The 19,532-nt window shown below is 35.3% G+C and overlaps 1 protein-coding gene across 1 annotated transcript; it reads left to right on the forward strand.

Moving 5' to 3' along the window:
- Positions 1-3,672: 3,672 nt before the first annotated feature.
- Positions 3,673-11,415, forward strand: LOC141659307 (uncharacterized). The gene is made up of 10 exons (XM_074466110.1): positions 3,673-3,826; positions 4,408-4,509; positions 4,634-5,044; positions 5,929-6,132; positions 6,208-6,375; positions 6,646-6,999; positions 7,300-7,379; positions 7,700-8,060; positions 9,159-9,371; positions 10,606-11,415. Exons 2-10 carry the CDS (start codon positions 4,465-4,467, stop codon positions 10,933-10,935), a joined length of 2,166 nt encoding a protein of 721 aa, XP_074322211.1. The 5' UTR covers positions 3,673-3,826; positions 4,408-4,464; the 3' UTR covers positions 10,936-11,415.
- The last annotated feature ends 8,117 nt before the right edge of the window (positions 11,416-19,532 follow it).

Consider the following 19,532-nt stretch of genomic DNA (forward strand, 5'->3'; position numbering starts at 1 on the left):
GGTAATTTCCAATTATAATCATTGTTCAATTTTGTTACATCCAAGTTCTTTGTGTTCTTGTTTCTTTGACATGTTAATTTGTTGGAGCATATATCTTTAGTTGCTAAAGGAGTCATCGCCAAAATTTGAGTTATATCAAATCTATTGGTAATAACAGTGTACACTTGTTACAAGAGCAGTTCAATCATGGAGTCTTTCAAGATTTCCCCTTTAAAGCTAGGCGAGAAGAAGAACTTGATATAAAAAAGAAACCTAAAAGAGTTGGTCATAAAGGTGACCATTGAGGTGTCAATGCTCCACATAGGCGGGGGATGCATGTTGATGATGATGGAGTTGATTTAGATGAAGGTAATATTGGTGTTGAAGAAGGTTCAATTAATTTAGGCGATGAAGGATAGATTGTTCGATCTAGTCATGTACATGAAAATTAAGTAGATGCAAGGGTAGAGATTATTTTGCGACATCTACACGAGGATATGACTGGTAATGATAATGTTTCGCCATTGTCACACCCAACATCTGATTTAGGAATTTCTCAGAAGCCCCTCCCTATTAGTCACCATAAGAACCTGTTATGAATCAGCTGCAAGCGCAATTATAGAGGCGCTTGTTTCAGCAACAATCTGCGAAGAAGCAACAACAAGCATCATATTCGGCTCAAGAGCAGCGACATCCGGTGCAACATGGCCATACAACACAACACCAACCTGTAGCTCAGCTTCTGCATCGGCTTGAAGACCAGGTAGCACATCAGCCTGAAAACCAGGCAGCGCAACAGCCTGTAGAGCAGGTGGTGCAACAACATGCCTACCCGCCAGTGCAACCTCATTATCATGTTTTATCACTACTAGCCTTACAACCCGTGCGATGCACGGGTCTTCATTAATATTTTTATATTATTTAAAATTATAATAATTTTTTTGGATAATTATTGTATTAATATATTTATAAATAATACTCCCTCAGTCCCTTCCAATTGTTTACATTTCTGAGGAAGTGTCTGGCACGCATTTTAAGGTGCATAAAAAGTATAATTATGTAACTTATTTTTACAATTTTTTTTTCTGAATAAAAGTTGAATGTTTTAATTTTTATTCAGAAAAACAAAATTGTAAAAATAATTTACAGAACTATACTTTATATGCACCTTAAAATGCGTGTCGGACACTCTCTAAAAAATGTAAATAATTGAAAGGGACGGAGGGAGTAATATAAATATTTGTTGTTGGCGGGATTCGAACCTGAATATTGGGTAGTGTATAAATAATAACTAGCATAATAACCCGTGTTAGACACGGGTCATTTTCTAGAGTTTTTTTTATGTATGTAATTATAATGTTTTTAGTTTTTTTTTGAAACCATAATATTTTTAGTTATATTCTTATTTGTAAATGTTGTATAATGTCTAACGTATTTATCTGTGTATCATTTTCATACAAGACATTACTAAATTACACAACGTTTCCAATATAGCTTATTAAAAAAATATATGTATTCTTGTTTGTTTTGTATAATTGTATTTAATGAATGAATATAAACAGGCTAGTCAATGTACATTTAAAATGAAACAAATAAACTTAATTTGTAGAATGTCGTTGGTATGTTTACAAAGAAAAAGTTAAAAACTAACATATAAAATTTATAAATATTAGTTGAACTGGTTAATTCCTTCAAATTATTGAACAATATATATATTTTTTAAATAGTATAAAATGTATTGAATCGAATGCTACAATATATTATAGATATAACTTTTATTTGAATAATTCAAAATATTTGTACAATATTATCTTGATCAATAAATATTGTTTATCTAAAAGAATTCTTTTTAGAATGCTAGTTTTTTAAAGTGAAAAATGAAAAATAAATCGATTTAATATATCATCGTAGTTTTAACAAATCTCGTGAGATCTCATATTAAATTTCAAATATTTTTAAAATTGGGACAAGTCCTAAAACACTATTGCGCTATCAGTGTAGTTAGTAATTTTAATACAAATAATCAACTGACTTGATCCTATAAATACCTCAAACACATTAATTTATATTAATATAAGATATCAAAAAAATTCACATTATTGGTAAGATATTCTCGTCGAACTTGTAATTTAAATTTACTAAACGTAGAATGTGACAATGTTTTTCGGCTAGTCATGTAGTCAAATTTCGAGTATTTTTTGAACAATGGGCCAAATTCTGATTTCAAATTCAAAATAAACTAAAATTCATTGACTAATTATAATTTGAACTTATCTAAATATTCCTTTAGCACACTTACATATTACATATTATCTAAATATTGACTAAATAAAATATTCGTTCAGCACACTTACATATTATGTGTATGATAAAACACACATATGACAATATAGTGTGGTGGTACGAGGTTGTATAGAAGATTGAAGCAACCCGAGTTCGATTCCCACAAAACACAACTTTTATATAAATATTAAAAACAAGGGTAATTTAGTCTTTTCAATGAGACTTTTTAATCTCAAAATATTATCCCCTTGTTGTGCTATTATATATAGAAGAGATATAAATATTTACTATTGGTGGGGTTTGAACTTGAGAGTTTTAGTAGTGTATAAATAATAATATAAATATTTGTTATTGGAGGGGTTCAGACCTGTAAACTTGAGTAGTGTACATTCTTTTAGTATTTGAATCTAACGGTCATCGTCACTTGATTAAAAAGATTTGACGGTCATAAATGGGGATAACCAAACTAACCAAAAAAAGCATACCAAATTATACCTCATTCCGATTATTATAGTATAGTGTAGATAGTATAGATTTAAATCAGTAAAACTCTACGAGATATTTTAACAACGCAGTAAAAATCAGTTTTAAATTAAAATCAACTAAAATCAGAAACAATCATTTTAAAACTAATAAATCTTATAAAATCCGAATTGAATAGGTGAAAAACCTATTCTAAATTATTAATAAATTTTTAAAGAACTTACATGTTATTTTCTTTTTTACGTGCATACGCACCTTCATGATACATATTATATTAAATTAAAGAGGGAACACGAACATGCATATTTTTTACAAAATTTGAAAATATTGAATATACATATTAGACATGCATACGTGGATATTTAGAACAAAATTTTGCGTAGAACGACATTTTGTAATCTAAAATTAGTATATTTTGGGTGTTCTTTCTATTCTAATACACCCCGTCAAATTTAATAGAATTGTTTTTTTTCAAATTAGAACTTTATGCAATTTTATTCAAAGGAAAAATCAAAATATCATAATTTAAAGTTAACAGAATTATTAAACAAATACAAAAGGGTGATGGCCAAAAATACCTTTTTTTTAGAAAATGTAACAGGAATACAGATATGACCAAAAATACATTTCTACTACGCATTTCAAAAATGGGTAAGGCTATTACGCATTTGACAAATGAGTATTATTTAAAAAAAAACAAAAAAAAACAAAAAAAAAATGTAAAATCATGATACGCATCTCACGAATGCGTATCCATAATTATTTTTTTTTTTAAAATTTTTAAAATTTTTTTTATACATGTTACCCATTTCTAAAATGCGTATTAGGTAGGTATTTTTGGCCAAACATTCCAAAAAATGGTATTCTTGTCACAAAATTTAAAAAAATAGGTATTTTTGTCATTTTTTCAATACAAAAGTATAGATTAGACCCGTTTTCATAAAAAATGACCCGATTTCAAATTCAGAAAACAGGAGAGCGATTTGTTTGTCTATTTGCCGGCGATTGGGTAATTGGAAGCTACTAGAAGCAATTTCATCCACTCCTTGGTCAATTACAGTCATAATTTCGCAGTAAAAAGGTTCGATTAAAACCCTCTAATCGTTTTTGTAGTTAGTGTTCGGGTTTGATTTGACTTTTCATAATCATTTTAAATTAGTTTTGATAAAATTGAATATGTTTTGTGTAATTATTGCACTGTTATGTGTGGATTTTGAATTAAAATTTTATGGCATTGATTGCGTAGCATTGTTGGATTTTCAGCTGGTTTGATTGTATTTTATAGAATATTTTTTAGGGTTTATAGAAATTTTCAGTTGGTATGTATGATTACGTGATTCTATGAACTTCATGTAATTTTACGGAGACCGTAGTTTCATGTAATTGCTGAATGTTAGTATGGAAATCCATGTTCAGTACTTGTTTATGACCGTAATGGATATTATAATTTGTTGGTGTTATGTAGGAGTTCCGCAGGTTCTACATTATCGTAATTGAATCCTTGTTTCATATTTTGTCTGCAAATTCTTGTACCTCGTGTTTGACTTACTCTTATTTAATACTTTTTTGTGGCATTTCATATTCCTGTGTGGTAGTTCTGTTTGATTATTATTAATATCGTTTGAATTAGGAGTTCCCTAACTTCTTATTTTGTATCTGAAGGATTCGGCTGGGTCTGCGTAATTCAGTTTTTGCTTGAGGACTAGAAGTAAGAGAAATATGTTATCAGGATTGAAGTTTATACCACGTGATGAAGTTGAACAAGTAAGATTTAGGTTTTTTTACTAGGAATAGTTTTTTGGTTTTGCTTAGATGTTTATCTTTTGGGAGATTTATTGGACTAAGAAATATCTAATTTCTTGTCTCTTTATTTCTTTTGGTGATTTAGATTAGAGAGGACAAGTTGGATGATTCTGCGAAGGAGAGTAAAAGGAGTAGGAAGAAACATAAGAAGAAGGAGAGGTCTCGTGCTGATAGTTCAGACGATGATTTAGGGATAATAAGAAAAAGGTCGAAGAAGAAAATGAATTGGAATGGCTCAGATGATGATTTCTCTTCTTCGAGTGATAGTGACAGTCAAAGTGACTCGAAATTAAACAAGAGAAAGACGGAGAAGAGAAGGGGAAAAAAGAAGTACGAGGACACCTCGGAAGATGAAGGTAGAGACGTTGGAAAATCTGATAAAGAAAGCGCGAGGAAGGATATGGGACTTGACTGGATGCTTAGGCCAAAAGATGATGCCGGAAAGAAGTGCAACAATGTATCCGACAATTTACTAGAGAGAACTCCAGTTGATGAGGTATGTTTTGTATGAGATGCATATACATATACATATACATATATAAAAACTGATTAGATATATAGTTCTTGTGCACATTTTAAAAACTAATCTAAAATTGTACACTTTTCTTATGAAAGTTGATGCATATAGATGGATTTTCCCCCACTTCTCTTAGAGTGCGTGATTTTAGAGTAATTCATTTTATATGCATCCATTAAACCTCTTTTCAAATGATAATGTCTTGATGTTTGTCCTCTGTGCTAGTGCAGATAGATGTACCATGTTATGTTACCTACTAGTTTATCTTCCAGAGTGGTATACTGGGTATATATTTCCTGTGGTTGCTAAATAGGTTCTGATTAGGGTTTTAGTTGACTGGTATAATGAATGGAGGTGGAATCGAGATCTCCTCTTTCTTTTTTCAAATAATTAGTTAAAGAAAAATAATTTACCTTCACAAACTTATATCAGTTTTGTTTTCCCATCCTTTCTATTGCTAAAAAAGATGGTTCAGTCCCAAATTAGGACACTATTCCTCTACTGTAGTTTTGTAAGCATTTTAGCTATGTAGAATTCTAGATAAAAGCACCCAATTCCTCTGATTTTTTCTCCTATTTACTCCTTTTTCTACCTTTTGCCACCCCCGTGTTTCAGTTTTGCAAGCTCTTTTTTTTTCTAATTATATCTTTGGCCATTGTACGTTCAGATTTATCAAATTGAAGTATGAAATATGTTTTTGTTATACTAGTTCTTGCAGGACACTGCAAGAATGTATGCGCTTTTTTTTGTTTTGTTTTCCTTAATAGGTCCCTCTGTAGATGATTTAACAAAAATCCTAGAAGATGCTATTGACATGTTTAGATTAAACACTAAAGCTTGTCAAACTTTTTCTTTTCCTTCAGATGAAGAAAGTAAATCCGAAAGAACTGAATCCATATTTGAAGGATGACGGCAGTGGTTATCCAGATGATACAGATCAGGGAAAGGCTGGAGGAAATCACCTTTTTTCTTCTTCTGTTGTAGGAGACGGAGGTGCAAGTTGGAGACTGAAAGCGTTGAAACGTGCTAAAGAACAAGCAGCTCGTGATGGACGCAATTTGGATGAGGTTTGTCTATTGAGCTTTGTATTTAAGCCATTACAACTTGTTAAAAGCTATATTGAAAGCTTTAAATTTTTGCAGGTGGTTGAAGAGCGATGGGGTTCATTAGGTCAACTGGCTGTATCTGTGGCTTCCCGTTCCGCTGCGCCATCACGGGCCCATCTGACAGCTATACACAATCGAAGGAGGGGACCAGTAGAAGAAAAACAAACAGTCACAGAAGAAAATACTGATAGGGCTCCTGAGAAGGTAATTAGGTCATCATTATCTGACACTTATTGGGAAATGAAAGCATGGATGCTTTGAGTAGTAAGATATATGAAATTATGAATAGCATAACAATATGAGAAGTGAAGCTGATGTTGACATAGCATGTCTGCATAGATATGTACTGAGCTGTGAAATCATTATCTAAGTTATTAATATAAATAAATCTGAGATATTTTTTTTCAAGCATAAACAATTGGGTATCTATCCTGACTATCCTAATTATTGTTTCACTGAAATTTGAATGTGTAGGAGGTATCCACCCCTATACCTAACATGAGAATTCCTAGACGACATGATTCTTTATCATGGGGGAAGGGGAGAAGTCATCGGATGTCCACTGAAGATGCAAGCCTTGTATCTTCAACTCTAGCAAGCCTTAATAAGTTTTCGAATGATGGAACCTTTATGTCTGAAGTAAGTAGTCAACGTTCTGTTGATTCTGGAGCAAAGCGTGACCGAGAAAGAAAATCGGACATTGTTCAGACAGATTCACCCAAACTTGGTGACTCTGTAGTGAAACCTGAAATGAGTGCAAATCAAGTAGCTGCGAAAGTAATGCAGCTTCGAATGAAGGGAAAACATCAAGAGGCTGATAATCTTCTGGTGAGTAGTTACTCTCTACTTGCACTTTGCATGTACGTTGTCCACTTGGTTACTCTCATCTTTACCACTTGTTAAAATCTAGTATATGCCGTATTGCTTATTACATACTATTTGGTTGGAAACGTATTTCATTATATTTGTTTGGGGTCCTGGACTCCTGGGGTTTCAAGGCTGCATATGTAATTTACAAAAAGTCACTGAAATTACCAATGCTCAATGTAATGGTATTGCACTTGGTTAATGTGTAAGCAAATGATGCTTGTGCTCTTAGTATCACTAATTTTTTCCTGGGTGTCGCAGAAAGAAGCAGAGAAAATGAAAGCTCAAAATAGTGGTCAAGAAAGTGCAAGCAGAATGCAAGAAGAGGGACACACACGGAGGTACTTTTGCACTTGGTGTTGGCTAGTTTTTGCTTTCTTCTAGTGTTTGCCTTGTGCCATTAGTTGCAGGCCTATGCTGTACTCCTGTATATCTAAAAGGACAAATAAACAGGAAAAATATGGATCTTCTAATATTCCTCTATTTATTTTAAAATATGTATTTTGTGAAATATTACATTTGCTATCTTTACACATGTGACATGCATACACATTTTTTCTTACTATATCAGTTTCTCTTGCTCTTTTTAGTTAACTGTACTTAGATCAGCCTCCCCAGTAGGCCTCATAATACTTTATCTTTGATGTCATTATTTTTGTAGGTACATCATGCATGACAGCAGTGTTCGTCAAAAGAAGAATGAAGAAGATGCTGATAGGCATTTAGCTACCAAAATAATGCAAAACAAAAAGTTTAGTATCTCTGGACAGGCCGATGATGAATATGACTATGATGAGGGCCCAAGAAAAAAGAGGGACAATAAAGGAGGCAATGATCGTAGGTCAGGAGTAAATACTAATTTCACACAGCGCATCTTAACCCAACATGAGCGGTGCCAATTTTGTTTTGAGAACCCCACGAGGCCAAGACATCTTGTTATCTCAATTGCCAACTTTGTGTATCTTATGCTACCACAGTGGCAGCCGATTGTCCCAGGACATTGCTGCATATTACCTATGCAGGTGCGTAATTATTTCAACTGTTTTTAACTTTTTCAAGTGACCTAGAAGAATGAAGCTGCTCAAACTAGGGTAAATTTTAGTGATGATGGATATTGTATCTTGTCATACGAAGTATAAAGTATTAATCTATTGCTACAGAGTCCCTAGGAATTCGGTAAGGAATCCATGCGGGGAAGTATTTGACTAGAAGAAGTTGACTGTAACCTGCCCATCTTATAGTGAATTCAAAGATTGAAGAAGTAGATGAGAAGTCGGTCACTTTATTCCAAAATATAAACTTACACATGGAAAAAATACTGTCTATGAAAATGCTGAGCTTTTAGAGAAATCATATGCACACAATATGTTTGAGCTTTTAGGAACATCATATGCCCACTATATTCTCTGAATTAATAAAGCGATAGATTTTTCACTTAAAGACGGATGAAGGATCATTTTAGTGCACTAGTTGATGGAGAGAGCTTTCTTCCATAACCCACTAGTTTACTTACCTATACGGACTCTCAATTAATGAAATTAAATTTTGATGCAAGTAAAGATCCAGATGTTTGATAGTAACCAGTGAGGAGCTATGCTTTCCGTCTTAGGTGCTAGACCGACAGAGAAAGCATTAATTATGCTGAGTTCACTTAAAGATCGATTGAGGAACAAATTAGTGCAGAAGTTATTAGAGAGGGCTTTCTTCCATGACCCATTTCTTCCTCCTGGTTGACATAGACAAGAAACTACCTTAAACTATTCATTTTACTTCCCTATATTGGCTCCCACTAAATGAAATCTGATGAGTTGGGGATGTTATTATTCTTTAACTTTTCAGATTTTCCATGTAATATCTTTTTCCGTTTGGCCTGAATTGGTGATATATGGTGTAGCATAATAGTGATATGTCAGTCTAAAATTATTTACATTGATTCCTTACCATGAGTCAAAAAAGGGTTTTGAAATGCTCCAAGACAATGTGAGCTCATTACTGCATTGCAACTGATGTCATGTATTTAATAATATTTATACGTACAAAAATAATTTTACGACAAAACTGGTTTCTGTTTTTACTTTATGTTGAGCTTACAGTATTGTTCATGTTTATATTTTTGGCAGCACGAGTCTTCCACACGAAATGTTGACAACAATGTGTGGGACGAAATACGCAACTTTAAGAAGTGTCTTATCATGATGTTTGCGAAGCAAGAGAAGGAAGTGGTATTTATTGAAACAGTGATGGGGTTGGCACAGCAACGTCGACACTGTTTGGTTGAGTGCATTCCTCTACCACAAGCTGTTGCCAAACAGGCTCCTTTATACTTCAAAAAGGTAGTGATTTTATAACAGAACAAATAATTAAATATAATCCTCTAAATCTAGTATTTTGATCCTAACCTGGCAGGTTCTGCCAGAGTGCTGAGGCATAACTTCAGAATATTAGGTCTATATTATGGTTAACTTTGAAACTGTATGAAACAACAAATGGAGTCATCATGTTTAATAGTTTCCAGTTATAGCTTTTGTAATTGTTGAACAGATATAGTCGTCATGTTTAATGGTCTATATCATGTTTAGAAGTTGCCAGTTTTAGCTTAAATGTTATTGTTTCATAATGCCTATGCCTTTATGTTGATTTGTTTAAATTTAGGTATGTTCATGCCTATGCTTTCATGAACTTCGATTATGTGCGCCACTGTTGTATTTAGAAACTATACAAGTGATTGCTGAAACCTAACAGACGGGCATTTTTTAGTTGAGTTTCTTAATCTATGTAGATAATAGACATAATGTCCTTTGTAATGTACTCACAGTTGCTAATGACTAAAATCTAAACCTGAGCCTTACTTGAATCAGAAATGAGTTTAGTTACTCACAAATATGTATTAACTTGTTTTGTGAGGCTGTCTGGACCTTTCTTATATGGTCTGGGTGGTGCTCTTACTAAATTGAGGACCTCCTATATTTATTACCCATTTAACGCATTTTAGATCAAAATCGAAGAAATATGCAAGATTTAGTGCAGCATCACTTACGAAAGCTAGGCTCCTTGTTTCCCTGTAGGCCCAGTATATGTTGCATCTTAATTGAAACTGACAAACATATGCTTTTAAGAAAACAAAACACTTGGCGAGTTTTTGCATGTACAAAGTTTCATTCTCCCTTGTTAAGTTATGTAGATTCTAATGTAGTCAAATCTTGCTGCTTCTTCTTGTCTATTTACAAGTAGAGTTATTAGTGTGCTTCTTGTGGGTTTGGCTTTTATTTCAAATAAAAGCCTAAACTGTGGAATTTGTTCAAAATAAAGATTACCAAGAGTATGTATTTCTTTAATGTATGCCTAAAACTGTATTAAACTCATATGAAGTAAAAATAAGTATTATATGCAGTGTGACCCTTGTGTGAATTATCATGTAGATTTTCACATCTACAGGAGTATTCTTCCACAGATATTTAGATGGCCGGTTACATATAAAATACCTATATTTAGCAGTTCTTTCTTGAAAAATTCTTTGCTGCCTGTTGCATAACTACCTCGGCAATTATCTAATAAGTTTACTTGCAGGCAATTGATGAAGCTGAAGACGAGTGGAGTCAACACAATGCAAAGAAGCTTATAGATACAAGTGTTAGAGGGTTGCGTGCCTCGATCCCAAAAGACTTTCCCTATTTTCACGTGGAATTTGGTTTAAGCAAGGGATTTGTGCATGTCATTGATGATGAAACACAGTTCAAGAGCAATTTTGGTCTGAATGTCTTGAGAGGAATGCTAAAGTTGCCTGCAGAAGACATGCACAGTCGCAGGAAGCACGAAACAGTGGACTCGCAGAGAGTAGCAGTTAGAAATTTCAATCAAGAATGGGAACCATTTGATTGGACAAAGCAATTGGACTAAAATATTTGGAAAATATCTTTGGGTTTAGTTTAGTTATATGTTGAAATTGCAAAAATTATAACGCCCTTTTGATCTATTATAGGTTGAATTTCATGAAAAAAAAAATCTTGAAATACAAGTTTTTGTAGAATATTCAAAAATTGTAATTGAAGTATTAAATCTCAAAAATGGTGTTGCTAGGTCTGTAAATATGTTGAAGTTTCAGCATAACTGTATGCAGACCAGATTCGTTTGGTGAAATGCTCCACTCAAAGACCTTGTCAACTTCAGTTCTTCTCAATCAATTGCTGAGTTGCATTAGAAAGTTATGGAATTATTTTTCTTGTGTTTGTTTGTATAATGAGATGAGTTTGTAAACCGATGGTTATTAAGTGGTTATTCAAATTAGGGGATGCTCTTAAGGCTATCGGTAAGTTAGCTTGATGGAACGAGGGCGTTGTAATCCTAGCTTGGTGGTTAATAACACGCTTATTAATAGTCTTTGGCTCTTTGCGTGAATGTTAAGATAGATGACATGTTGAGCCTCTTAACAGAAATGATTGATAAAGAATTTTTTGCTGAATGTTGTCACTTGCAACTCGTTACTGGGTTGTGTAAAACCAGTAAATGTGAAGTTGCTCAAGAATTCCTCTAAAAGATGCTATGCTAGTCAAGGGCTCAAGGCTGGGTGTGTATATCATTTTTTGTTGGAGGGACTGCGCAATATTGCCAGACCACCACCGTGGCATTATCTTAATTTCAAGGGATGGGATGGAAGACCGGTAAATTCTGTTATGATATCACTTTATACGCTATCCTTGTTAACGCTACCATCAAGGATGAGATTCTTGATATTGTTAGTGATTTCTTCAAATGTCTTCTTCCTCTACAGGTCCGGAACCTGAAGTTATATACTACAAAGATTAATGTGCTCTGTCAACTGTAGAAAGAAAATGTTAAGTATGAGAACAATGTGTGTTTGCCAAATGCTGTCACACACAATGTTATTCTTCAAGGTTTTATGAAGTGGAACAGGCTTGAGGATCGCGTTGTACTTGTAAAGGAAATGGTTCCGAGGGGCTTCTTCTCCTCCAATTTATGGACTCTTTACAGGTAGAATGTTATGTTTGAACTCTCTTTAATGTCTTCTTTTATAAAACTATCAAGCAATCGCATGTTAGAAGTGGCTGTGTATATTTGTCGATACACATTTCTTTTTCTGGCAGTGTTCTAAAAATGCTCAAGTACACAGGAATAGTGAAACATCACCAGTAAACTTGACAACCAAAGATATTGTAGTTCATAGAACTTCCTGCAACTAATAATATCTAATGCCTACAATAGCTTAATCTTTAAATATTAATGCTCCAAACCCCGGATCCGCTCCCCACATTCCTGCAACTATGTTGCCTCAATTTTTTTTGAAAAGTGTAAATCCGCCCCTTGTTTGGGTAAAAATTCCAATAGTCCCACCGAAGCTCAGTTATTAACTGAGATAAAGCCTCCTCCCTCATGCTTCCCAAATAAAAAGGGAAATCTGTTTCCTCAAGCACGGGATATATTGTTAGTGATGATTGTAGAAGCCATCATCATCGCAGAAGATATCATAACCGCCAGGTAACAACTGGCTTGCAGGTGACACCAACCATGGCAAATCTTGCATTGGCAGCATACCCTTCTCTCCTTCCTCCAAGATGTGGATCACTTCAAACTCACCATCTGTACCCCTCAACTCAAGATACTTTTCTTTCAACTTCATTAGGAACTGGTGATCATTTGTACGGGGTAAAAAATGTTCTCAAAAATATGAACGACTCTCTTGCCATCAAGCTGAGAGAATCTCATATGTGACCCATCTGGTCTGCCGAAAACAGTATTTGGATCCCATAGCATCTGCATTTTCAATTTCTGCACTTTTTCGACCTCTAACTGTGCAACTTTCTCGAAAGTGAATGGGTATACTGTGTTGTAAATAAAAGTATCTTACTTGACAAAATAGAATGCTGTGTAGAATTTTTGAGGAAAAAATATTGCAACTAAAACAAAGTACAGATATAATACTAGCAGAAACGAAACAAGATAGCCTAAAAACTAGGAACCACACACCTACTCTCCTAATACAACTCTTATTCAAAACGTTATCAACTAACAGCTTCTAAATAAACTCCACGATGCTGCTGACCTTTTCTACCAGAGGATTATTACGTGCAAAAATACCAACACAAATAAATAACAAATTTGGATTAAATTTCCAACATTACTCCCCCTTAATCTAAATTTGTCTGAATGCAAATTTTCACTCCCAACAACTTTCTCATTCTTTCAAATTTGACAAATTTGACAGTAGTTAGAGCCTTTGTGAGAGAGTCTGCCCGTTGTTCATCAGTGCACACGTGTTTGATAATAATTTCACACTTCTCTACACATTCTCGTATGAAATGATAGCGGATGTCTATGTGCTTGCTTCTGCCATGAAATACAGGATTCTTTGCCAAATCAATGGCAGATTTGTTATCTATATACAACATCACAGGACCAACAGGAGCAACACATCTCTGTTTTTGAGAAACCCACGTTATCAGGCTTTCATTCAAGTAGAAGGCCATGCCTCCCGTGCTTTTCCTATCCTCAACGTTTCCAGCCAGGTTGCTATCCGAATAGTCTGTCAGAATGTTGTTTTTACTGTCCCTTGAGTAAATCAACCAGAAATCGATTGTACCTTTCACATATCTGAGAATGCGTTTAGCTGCGTTTTGATGCATCAATGTGGGCCTTTCCATGACCCTGCTTACTATTCCAACCGAGTAAGCCAAAACTGGTCGTGTGTGTACAAGGTATCGTAGTCCTCCAATAGTGCTCTTAAAATCTGTAGCATTCACCGGTATACCTCCTTCATCTTTGTGAAGAACCTCCTTGGGATCCATTGGACACTTTGTTGGATTGCAATCGATCATACCAACCTTCTGAAGAATTTTCTTTGTATAACCAGTTTGTTTTAGCTGTATATATCCCTCTCCTTGCTCAACCTTGATGCCCAGATAATACGACAGTCTACCCAAATCGCTCATGTCAAACTTTGCTGCCATTTGTTCCTTAAAATCTTTGACAGTGTGAGAACTTGTACCTGTGACCCGCAAATCGTCAACATAAACTCCCACAATCGAAATCTCATCTCCAACCTTTCTAGTATAGACAGTCTGTAATGAGGATCAAGGATTGAATATGTTAATTTGGATTTGGTTATGTGTGCTCGTGGTGATGTTCAATTGGAGAGGATGCAAACATGGGTTATGCAGCTTACTTGGACAACAAGGAATAAAGGAGCGATGCATGAAGTTGGACAAGTAGCTGATTATTATATAATTATTAATTCGAATTTTGCTTGCAAGTTTTTACCTTTCACTTGAAAGGTTTTTTCTTGTTTTAAGCACTTAGGATTTTATTTTCCTATTTGGATTTGGTTTTTGTCTTTTGTCTTTTTTCTATTCGGATTTGGTTTTTAAATTTGTTTCCTGGAAGGATTCAGATATTGGCTAATTCAAGCTGATATTGAATTTCTCTCGGAATCCTATTGGGTTTGGGTTATTGTCTAAGCCTATAAATACCCTTCTAATGTAATCTTTTAAAAGAGACAATGGATGATATAAAGCTTTTGTTTTGAGATAAACTATGAGTAGTTTTTCTTCCCTCTAAACTTCAATTACTGGATTGTTTTGAAGGTTAGATTCGAATTACTTAGTTTCTGGATTGATCTAAGCAATTTGAGATTCAAAGTTCACGTTTCTGGATTGATCGTGTTCTTTTGAAATATCATCTTCTTCTCTTATCCCTTTTCTTCTTCTTCTTTCTTTATTTGTGGAGAGATCCCCATCAGCCTGGTCATACGGGCATCTGATAAAACCAATATCTTCCAAACTTTTATTTAACTTTGAGTACCACGCCCGTGGTGCCTGTTTAAGTCCGTACAGGGCCTTAAAAAGTCTGTACACCAGGTGCTCTTTTCCACGCTTGATGAATCCTTCTGATTGTGTGACATACACTTCCTCTTGAATTTCACCGTTCAAGAAATCAGTTTTAACATCGAGGTGATGCACCTCCCAATAATTTTTCGCAACCAGTGCAAGTAAGAGCCGTATAGTTTCAATATGAGTAACTGGAGCAAAGACCTCTTCAAAATCCACCCTTGCTTCTGAACATACCCTTTTGCTACAATTCTGGCCTTGTGTTTAATTATTTCACCACTAGCATCCCTTTTGATTTTATAAATCCATTTTAAATCGATTGCTTTTCGACCAGGCGGCAAAGCAGTTAGCTCTCAGGTGCCATTTCTCTCCACTGCATCTATTGCAAGTCTCATAGCTCTCCTCCATTCTTCTCCCTTGGCAACTTGATTATAGTTGGCTGGTTCGTCAATTCCCATGAGTAACAATTCTTCGTCTAGCAGCTCTATAGGTTCAATAGCATCATATATTTCATTTAGAGATTTGTAGTACCTGGGCTGACTACCATCTTCAGATCTTGACACTGATGTAGTAGAGTTATTTGAGTCTGAGATGCTTCCAGAATCATTAGAGCTTCGAGGGGTACTTATGGTTTCTTCAAAATTTTCTCCCGGCTCCCCGACATTATTATTGATCACCACGAAGCTTTCAGAATGAACAGCTGCTGGTTTTTCCTCTTGACTCCACTCCCATGATTTTCCTTCTTCAAAAACTACATCTCGGCTGATGCAGATTGACTTTGTTTCAAGATCGTACAATCTGTGAGCCTTGTACCATGCTCCTTTCCAAGATAGATCACTAGTTTGCTTCTGCTGTCCAGTTTCTTCAGATTTACAGAAGGCACCCTCATGTGTGCTAGACATCCGAAAACTCGGATGTGTTCAAGATGAGGCTTCTCTTTGGACCAAGCTTCATAAGGTGTCACTCCTGTGATAGCTCGAGTAGGTAGTCTATTTAAGAGATAGATGGAATGGCGGATGGCTTCCCCCCAAAAGTAGTTAGGCGGACCCTTCTCCTTTAACAGACTACGTGTCATTTCAAGCATGGTTCTGTTTCTTCGCTCGACCACACCATTTTGTTGTGGCGAGTAGGGAGCAGTAAAATGACGGATAATCCCAGCATCTTCACAATATTGAGTAAACTCCTTTGAAACAAACTGACCACCTCTATCCGTTCTAAAAGTTACTATCTTTCTGTTTGGATCATTTTCAACCAACGCACGAAATTTTTTAAAAGCTTCAAATGCATTACTTTTATTCTTTAACAAGTAAACCCACATAATTCTACTGAAATCATCAACAAGTAGAAAAATGTACTTGTTTCCACTTGGTGTACTAGGATTAATTGGTCCGCAAAGATCACCATGTATCAATTCCAGTGGTTTTGTTGCACTGAATTTTGCTTGTTGCGGAAACCCTTTCTTGTTTGTTTAGACATTAGACATCCTGTACACACATCTTTAGGTTGAACAATTTTGGGTAGCCCATGTGCCATTTCTGATGTTGACATCTGCATTATTGCCTTGAAGTTTATGTGTCCGAGTCTAGAATTCCACAACCAATTTTCATCTTCAATTTTTGTCAGCAAACACTTCTGCTCACAGCTTTGAATAATTATATTGTATAGTCTGTTCACAGATCGTTTGACCTTCATAAGGAGTTCTCCTCGTTTGTCTCGAATCCAGAGAAAATCACCACTGAGAACCACCTTATACCCTTCTTCCGAGAGCTGGCCAATGCTGATAATGTTATTACGCAATGAGGGAATGTAGTATACCTCAGTAAGTGTTTTCCTTTCACCATTTTTGCATTATAAGATAATTGATCCTTTTCCCTTTATCTGCACCATCGATCCATCGCCAAACTTCACTTTTCCATTTACCCTTTAGTCTAATTTACTGAATTTATCTCGATGTCCGGTCATGTGATTACTAGCACTGTTGTCGAGATAATATAAGTTTGATTCCATTGGTTTCTCATCATCTTTCAAGCTCAGTTTTGGCATCACCTTATCTTCGTTAACCAACATCACAATGGCTGTTTTTCCTTCACATTCGGCTAAGAGTAAAGCTGGTTCATCATCCAGAAATTGAACAATGTTTGCTTCCTCCCTGGCCTCTCTCTCTTGATTTGGCTTTCTACATTCTGAAGCGAAATGACCATAAGCACTGCAGTTAAAACATTTAACCTTGCTTTTATCTCGAACCCAGCGTGCATTATCTCTTCCACGGGGCTTCTGTCCTGGCGATCCATCTGTTTTGTTGGTTCTCCTTAACCACTCCTCCCTGGTTAACAACAATTTTCCTTCACTCTTTTCCTTTTTACTCCATTCCTCTTCTGTAAGAAGCAGTGGGTTGTTGTTGTTGTCGCTCTCTGTTTGTCCTTGTCCTCGCAACCTCTCTTTGTGTGCTTTCAAGAAACCAATAGTTTCTTCAATGGTCATTGTCTCAACATTTCCAAATTGCTCGATAGTGGAGGCAATTTGTAACAATTTCGTCGGAACTGCACGTAACAGTTTCTTTACTACATAGGACTCCTCAACACTTTCACCAAGAGCCCGTATGTTTGTCACCAGACCATTCAGCTTTAGACATAACTCATCTAGTGAGTCTGTTTCCTTCGTATTCATTGACTCAAATTCTGCTTTGAGCGTTTGGACTCTCGCCTTTTTTACGCATTCTGCTCCCTGGCACATAGTCTTCACAGCTGTCCAGGCTTCCTTTGCAGTGTTTTTCTCTGCTAAAGTCATCAAGTTTTCTTCAGGAATGCCTTGGTTTATGGCCGCCAAGGCTATCTTATCTGTCCTGTCTTCAACAGCTGTATTTGAACCCTTTGATTCAATCACTTCCCAGACCCCGTGCGCCTGCATATACACTTATATCTTCATGACCCATGTTGTGTAATTCTCCTTGGTCAGCATGGGATAGCTGAGACCTAACGATCCGTCCTTGTTCTTCCCTTTCTCCGTCACAGACATCTTTGGCATATACTTGGGCATACACCACCTGTTTGTCTAGCTCTGATACCAAAATATTGTAAATAAAAGTATCTTACTTGACAAAATAGAATGTTGTGTAGAATTTTTAAGGAAAAAATATTGCACGTTAAGTCTAATACTATTCACTAAAACAAAGTACAGATATAATACTAGCAGAAACAAAACAAGATAGCCTAAAAACTAGGAACCACACTCCTACTCTCCTAATACAACTCTTATTCAAAATGTTATCAACTAACAGCTCCTAAATAAACTCCACGATGCTGCTGACCTTTTCTACGAGGTGATCACAAACCTGCAGAGGATTATTACGTGCAAAAATACCAACACAAATAAATAACAAATTTAGATTAAATTTCCAACATACCGGACATACCCCCATAATGCATTCGCCTAAAGGTTCAATAAATTCTTCATGAGGTCCAAAAATTACAAACAATGGACGCATTTCAAGAGTATCATCATCATATTCTTCAGGAAACTCAAAAACTCACTTCAATTTCTGAATACTTGGGTCCTGAAATGGCAGGGCCAACCACGACATGATTTTAAATGCTTCCCAGAATTCCGTTGCATTTTGTGTGTCAGCGAAGTAAATGAGAACAATTTCAAAATTTTATTTAACTTTTTTCAATTTTTCATAAATCCTCATAATGTCTTCTTTTGAAATGCAAAAACCATCTTCATAAAAATATAGGCCTACCACCTTTTCTTCAAGAGAGTGAATATGTACCTTTTCTCCCTTGTTTGTAATGACATAATCGCGTTGAGGGGAGGCCATGAGAGTCATTAAGGAGGGTTGTTGAATAGCTGCCTCTTCTTCTACGCCAAGTTTTTTTTTCCTTTCATCACTAAAAGGAAATCCCAAAACCCCGTGATATTTAATTATGGACTTAGCATCACTTTGCAAAACTGTACCAGTCGAATCAACTACAAACAAGGTAGTTGTATGATTTATATCAAATTTCATCGCCAAACTCCTCCTACACGTTACATCAGAAAATGGGATGGCAGTTCATGGCATGCGAGAAAAATTATTTTCAAAATGCTCCCTATATACTTCTCCACTAGCATCATCCAAAGTAAGGCTGTCAATGGATCGGATTTGGATCGGATCGCCCTTGATCCATATCCTGATCCATTTATTTTTACCGGATTCGGATCGGATCATAGCCGGATTTTTTAAAACATGATCCATATCCTGATCTGTAGGATTTTCGAATTTTCGGATCGGAGCTCCGCTCCATTATATTTAGAAAAAAGTTAAATTTATAATATGTTGAAATCATTAATAATAACGATTTACAAAATGAAAATATAAAGTTTAATAAAAAAATACATCAGTTCACATATTACAAATTTGTAACCCATTCTGCAAACATAGAAACAATGCAGTAGTATAAAAAATATTACAGGCACTTCAACGAATTCAGGTAACTTAAAATGTAAAGAGTGGCATCACAGGAATACGGGTCCGTAATTTCAGTTGTTCAGCCTTAGGAGGAAACAAGCAAATTAGAGATTGGCAAACAATTTCTGCAAAAATAGAAAATGAACAGAGTTGTTCATTTCATGATACACCAGAAGCAAGCCATAGAGACTTTTCAAATAATGTTAATA

The sequence above is a fragment of the Apium graveolens genome, chromosome 5 (genome assembly GCF_009905375.1).
Source record: "Apium graveolens cultivar Ventura chromosome 5, ASM990537v1, whole genome shotgun sequence".
Lineage (NCBI taxonomy): Eukaryota > Viridiplantae > Streptophyta > Magnoliopsida > Apiales > Apiaceae > Apium > Apium graveolens.